Raw genomic sequence first — 6630 nt, 5'->3', positions numbered from 1 at the left:
CTGCAAAGCCAACTCACTAAGGCCTTACTCCTTCCACTTCACAAGCAACACAAGTTAGTCAAAGATAACTGGGAAGAAAGACAATGGCATCAAGTATCTCCTAGAAAATCTTTCCTCAATTTTAAGGTAATTCTAGAGAACAGATGATAGCACTAGTACTTCACAGCTACTAAGGGCTGGTTGACACTGTCCATGAGCAGGGAAGGAAAATTCTCTCGCCTAGTTCATCCAAGATTTCACACTTTCTTCTAAGGAAGTCTGTGCCCCAGGAGTTGAGCATTTTTCTTTTGTTGGCAGGAGCAATCTAGACTCTTATAATGTTTTTAGAGCTCACACTGCAGTAAGCCACACCTAATGCCATTCTGAGGAATAACACAGTCTATGAAAGGATGTCTATCAAAGTTTCTGAAAGAAAACGAGGCAAAACAAAGGCTGGAGGAACTGCTGCCTACTTTAAGATTAGCACAGAAGACCATTCAGTCCATGTATTTTGTGAATTACAGAGGGTAGGTATGAAAGCCTGAAAGAGCTCAAATAAGGAATAGGTACATGAAGACTTAGGACAGTTACATGTTCACAATCAACACGAACGTATAAAAAGATACAATTTTTTATGTAACAGATCAATCAAAACTGGAAGGAGCCAGTGGCTGCCTCACTTCATCATTACAAGGTTCAAACACTTCCCAGAAAAATCTGACACTTGTCAGTCTTGAAGACAGCATGCACAGTACTGTTCCCATATCAGATGTGATAAACTGTCATACTACAAAGTACAACATTTTTGTTGTTCTGATACCCAAACCTTCCAGCTGGACCAAGAAAGTAGGAGACTGGGATTTCTGCTGTCACAAAACCAGTCCAGAAAGAGTCTTTTGTAGTTTTCTGATAAATATTCCACTCATATTTTCAGTTTCTTTAAATCAAAGCATGAGAAAAAAAAAAAAATGTGCTTGGTATTGATAGACCATATAAATGCATTCATGAAACCAAACATGTTAAAAAATGGATAAAAAAGGAAGCCAGTACACAAACAGGAAAGCAGAAAAGCACAATAACGTACAGGGAGGCAGAAGTGCATAGAAGTAACAGGGCTACACAAATCATTCCTAAATTATAATCTTAATATGTATAATCATGTGGATCAAAAAAGAGATTAATCAGTCTCTCTGGTAGTCTACTCTACTACAAATCAATCCATCCAGCCTTTTCAAACAAGACTTCCTAGATTTAAATCACATTTTCTCTACAATTAATTTCTATGAATGAATGACTAAACCCAACAGATTTCCAAACTTTCCAACAGTTACATGTTTCAAGATGTTCTGGAATCAACTACACCTTTGCATATGCAAAATACTTTCTTTACTGCAGTGCTGATATACAAGCATGGATAGTAAAATATGGGGGAACCACCACTAGAGCTAACTCAGGATGAAGTTAGTATCCTCATTTATTGTTCTAATGCAGCAACAAAAAAAAAAGAAAAACCTCAAGAACTGAAGAAGACTTAAAAGAAAAGATAAATACACAGGAGAAAGAGAGAGCTGTTACATTCTCTGCCCTCTTTACAAGTACAGCAAGCTTCTGCAGGTTCCTAGGGCACATGGTCACCCAACCATGGCCTCCATGCCAAGCTGAGGTACTTAGAGACAAAAGATGTGACAAAACCAAAATAGTATTTTATTAGATCATGTATTTCTGAAAGTGCCCTGCAGTCAGTGACAGCATCTCTCACTATCCTCCCTTTCCTTTCAAAAGTGAGTCTGATCCAAGCCACAAGCACCATGAGCATTTGATGAGTTACTGCAGTTAACAAGACTGCAGTACACTGAAGAGCAGGAACAAACATGTCCCTGCCCAAGTCCAGGGGTCTGACTGGTCCTTTCTCCTGTGTGCAAATCCAGTTCATTTCAGGAGAGGTGAAGACAATTATTTTGTCTCTCAGTTCTTACTCTAACTAGGGTACTAGCTTCCATAAACAGCTAAGCCCCACAGAGAATTTCCTCGCCTGCACACAATATTCAGGAATCATACTTCACCATCTCATACTGGAAATCACAGGGAAGAAAATGTTTATCTACGCTGACTGGCCACACTTGCAACTGCCCTGTTGCCAGAGGACCTGAAAGGTGTCATTTCTTCACAGCTGTTTTCTGTGCTAATGATAGATTAAAAAGGAGCAAATAGCAAAATAAGACAGTGTACAGAAGTCCAGCTATAACAGTTTTTACTGCACAATGATTCAAAACTTAGCTGGACAGAAGCAGCTTATTTCATAATAACATGAAAATATTATGACAGTTTCAAGAACAGAGTTCTGGGTTTTTGTAAGAGATAACAGGAAAAGAAACTTTTAGCCTATTACATACTATTTCCACTTTATATTTTGAATCGACCTTTTAATACTTCTTTTATCTATCTTCTTTGTCAAGCATGAGGACTAAAACTACTAGAAAACTGCCCGAAGTTTCTAAGTTCAAGAGCTAGAAATTCAAGGCTAAAATAACTGATGTAAAAAAACTATGTGTGAGTAGATAAATTCTTGAGAAATAAAAGTGCAAATACCAGCAAAGTGGCTTGCTAATACCTATCCATGGAAGTAGACAGACAATTCAGGCATAACTATACAGTAACTGCATGAGATTCAGAAAAGAATGCAAGGAACTCTAACTGGAAAAAAACCAACAATCTTGACCACTAGCCTATAAAGCACCTTTGCACCCTTAATGACCAAGATAAATACATTGAGCATAAACATGTTTTTCTTACCTCATAAGGCAGTTTATCAAAATATCCGTTAGTCGGCCATTCCCTGAGGGCAACAATGTTGAACTGTTTATTAAGAGTGTCCATTCCACAGCCATACTTCTCTTCATCCTCATCTTCATCAATATCATTCATATCAATCATTGAAGTCTTAAGTGAAAGCACAGGTCTCTCTTTCACACCATGCAGTACTACTGCATCCAGTTCAGTGTAATAGTCCAGCAGGGAGCTGTTCACTTCCAGTCGGATTAAGTTTGTGGGGAAGTTTATCTGTTTGATACATGGTGTGAACTGCCGAGCCTGGGGACCGGTCACCTTTGTAGGTGCCTCGGACCAAAGGATTTCCCATCTGCGAAAGAAAAATTGCACACACAGACAGCAGAGGGATTAAAATCAAAGTTACTAAAGCAATTCCTGAACACAGTAAGAGTGCTTCTCTGTCAGAAGTATTTAACAAGTCAGAAACATTACTGAAAAGACAATGAAAATTGTGACGTTTCCCCCAGATTTGATAAATATCCTAAGGATGAATTTAACAGGGCACACTAATTCATGACCTCAGCATATTTTCTCTGCATTGCTAACTAACAAAATAAGCTGTATACTCACAGTCACACACTTGTGTTAGGCTACTTTAATTCATGCACAAGTCGTTCTAACATCTCGCAGGCAAGGCAATCGTAACGAATGGATTACAGAAGTCTCCACAATGATGGCGTGTTAGTAAGTATGCGGGGAACAGGCTTGCCATGTAACCAAAATATACAGCCAGCTGACCTCTCTTATTTCCCACAAAAGTTTTTCACAAAATACAAAAGAAAAAAACCCCACAGATCAGACTCTTTAACATCAAAGCTGTTCAAAATGCAGCATTGATTGCAAATTATTAAAAAAAAATATCTAAATTTTACTTTGTTTATCTGTCTAGGTAAGCAAACTATTCTTTTTAGAAGTAATTCACTGTCAAATTACCAAAGAAAACAGAATCTCAGAGTCATTTTTTTAATGGGTCATTTGCAAAGAACATTAAAAATTCTGAACTGCTAAACTGAGAAGTTTTTCTCCTCTTTGGTCCAGTGACAGGAGGTGGTTTAGGGCATGCACAGAGCTTCCATACATACATCCCATCTTTCATACACAGACCTCAAGTCTCCAACTGCTGCCAGTTGAGTAATCTAGAGAATCAAGTCTGACATTCATTACGTCTTGAGCACTCCCAAAACTGTCAAAAGGCCTGAAAACAGAAACATGTTCTTTACATCTGCGTGACTCCTGATCCAGTGAATGGATTTAGAGGTCCTTCAGTCACCAATGCCCATCTTTCCTTCCCTCAAGCCCTGTTAATTCCTACAGAAGGAAGCCTTCAGCAGCCACTGCTGCTACCCTCTTTGACAGTAGGCTTACAGCGATCTCTGCATCCCATCTGCAAAACCCAGACACTTCTACACCTTCTCCATCTCCTTCCAATCACCCTAGTCCCAGCTTCAAGGATTTCTCTCAGGCTACTTCTCCTGTCATGCAGGTCTCAAATATTGTATCTGCTCCCAAGTACCTCAGCATCTCAGCTTTCCCTGCCAGATACCACTACACTAAACTTACGAGTATTGCTCAACACTGACACATACTGCAAAACACATAAGGAGGAAAAAAAAAACAATTAAAAAAAAAAAAATCAAGACACATTTCATTTTCCAGAACCAAATGCTTAAACTTTGTCCATCATGACAGAAAGCAAATAAATGTCAGGACTTTCATTGAAACATAGCACAGAGTATAAATAAAGCTTAGAAGCTTGATATTTGCCACCATTTCAAGGATAGGAAAATTAATCTGTATCAGCTGAAACTTCCATTTCATGATGGACATTTTCAGCTATGCACAGATAAATTTTCCTGTCCTACATCATGCCACTCTCCACAAATACCTTACAGTAGAATGAGAGGCCTGCAGAAGTCTTCTGTCAAAGGAGGGAAAAAAAAAAGTCATGAACTAAAAACAAACATGCAGGACTGGAGAATATATGGCACATCACAAAGTACCAGTGTAGGAGAGTGGACAACTCTACCCCAAGGTCAACAGTTTTGATAAGACAGACTTATTACTAAGAGAAGATTTAAATCATTTAGGAAATCAATGTCAACCCATGACAAGTAGTAACAGATGTAGTCCACTGTCATGCCCTCTCGCACAGGTCGATTCCCTAAGCAAATACTTCATGTTGGCAATGCACATGACCTTTCTTGAATACATCCAGATCACCATCTGACATTTTGCCTAGACACTTTCATGTACCCACTCAAACTATCCTTAGGGAAACTCAAGGCTATTTTTTCACTAATTTAGCACACATTGGACCATCAACTTTTAACAGAATGTGTCTCAGTTACTGACTTCTCCTTTGGTGCCCTGGAGAGAGGATTACTTAGCAGTAGCAGAGCTCTGGAAAAATATAATTCATCTGGAGGTCTAGGTTTATCAGATTGAAGATTAATAACCTCCTTCAGCAAGCAGTGTCTCTAGTTCCCAGTCCTTGTAATAAACTAGAGAAGACTGAAGAAAAGACACACAGCATAACTTTTTACAGTCTTGTGAAACTCCACATTACATACCAAGTGCAGACCAACAAGACCAGTGACTATTTTCCACTGTCCTCATCACACTGTTTTCTTTTCATCAACAGTTCACCAATCTAACTACAAAGGAGTTTGCTGTTGGCTATCAGGTTGATTTGATGCTCTTCTCTGCCTTGGTGGCACCACACAAAGAACAAGCCATAGCAAATGCCCCGAGTCAGGGTTGGTATATTCTTCCTGAGTGTAGTCATACTCTTAATACATCCATTACTGCAATTGGAAGTGGTCTCTTCATTGAAGATCAGCACTTTGAAACTTAAATGGGCTACATGTAATCTGAAACGGAGTAAAGACTCCACAGCTGGAAATGGATCAAAAAAAAAATAATCTAAATTTCCAAGAGGCTTCAGTAACAACTACATTCCTCTGTTCTGGAGCATTTTTTTCTTATGGCCATCCATTTCAAAAATCCTTTGGAAGAAAGGCATTTTGACAGTCAGTCCTGGTTTGAGAGTGCATACTAAAATCAGCTTCCCTAACGAGGCTTCCTACATCTGTTAAGATGCTCAATAAACTATTTAACCCCAAACAAAGAAAAACTCAATCCCAACAAATACCCGTAAAGAAGTCAAATAAATTTTCCTTCTCCCTCCCACTTTGAGTTAATTAGGTAGCTCTCAAAAAATCAACCAGAATCAAATGACTGCAGGTAGGAAGGCCATGGTTTGTCCTCAAGTCCTACAGATACACAGTAACAGCTGATCAAAGACATTGCAATGAAAGTGTTTTCACGGGAATGTTTCATCAGCAATGCACTAGAAAACCTCAGTCTTTACACTGCCATGCAAAGCTTAAATGAGAGGCAGTAACATCTGTATTATTTTCTACAGTGATTGAAGAAAATTAGAACTTTAAGTGAAATTTTTCCATTCAGCTTTACTGGGCTCAGTTTTCCCATTAGATTTCTCTCTGCCTCATGAAGACATAAAAATAAAATTTCTGCTCAAACGTCTGGTCCTAAAGACTGCATATACCTATGTGGTAAAAAAAAATAAATAAAAAATTCCCATTCTCCTTCCCTCAGCGTAAAGGAAAATACAGTCTAGGGATTTTTTGGCTGAGAAACATACTTGCAAGGTTTGTGTCAAACGAGAGCACATATTTAATGCTTGTTTAATTTTCTGTTGACCTAGAGCTGTTGGAAAGTTTTTTTAATGGCTAATATGATGCCTGAGTAGACCTGGTTACTTCTGAAGAAAATACATAAAAAGAAACATTCTTTGGAAAA

General features: G+C 38.5%; 1 protein-coding gene across 1 annotated transcript in view; it reads right to left on the bottom strand.

Annotated features, from left to right (window-relative positions):
* Window positions 1-4726, bottom strand: part of LOC104522800 (F-box/LRR-repeat protein 4-like) — a gene marked incomplete at both ends in the record, with an annotated part of 33327 nt that extends 28601 nt beyond the window's left edge. The window contains 2 exons of the mRNA XM_010165182.2: window positions 2773-3118; window positions 4694-4726. Coding sequence (XP_010163484.2) covers window positions 2773-3118; window positions 4694-4726 — 379 coding nt within the window. The remainder of the gene's footprint in view (window positions 1-2772; window positions 3119-4693) is intronic.
* Window positions 4727-6630: the final 1904 nt, after the last annotated feature.

The sequence above is a fragment of the Antrostomus carolinensis genome, unplaced genomic scaffold (genome assembly GCF_000700745.2).
Source record: "Antrostomus carolinensis isolate BGI_N321 unplaced genomic scaffold, ASM70074v2 scaffold21110, whole genome shotgun sequence".
Classification (NCBI taxonomy): domain Eukaryota; kingdom Metazoa; phylum Chordata; class Aves; order Caprimulgiformes; family Caprimulgidae; genus Antrostomus; species Antrostomus carolinensis.
Note: the sequence above shows the minus strand (reverse complement) of the source record. Positions and strands in the feature narration are given on the sequence as shown.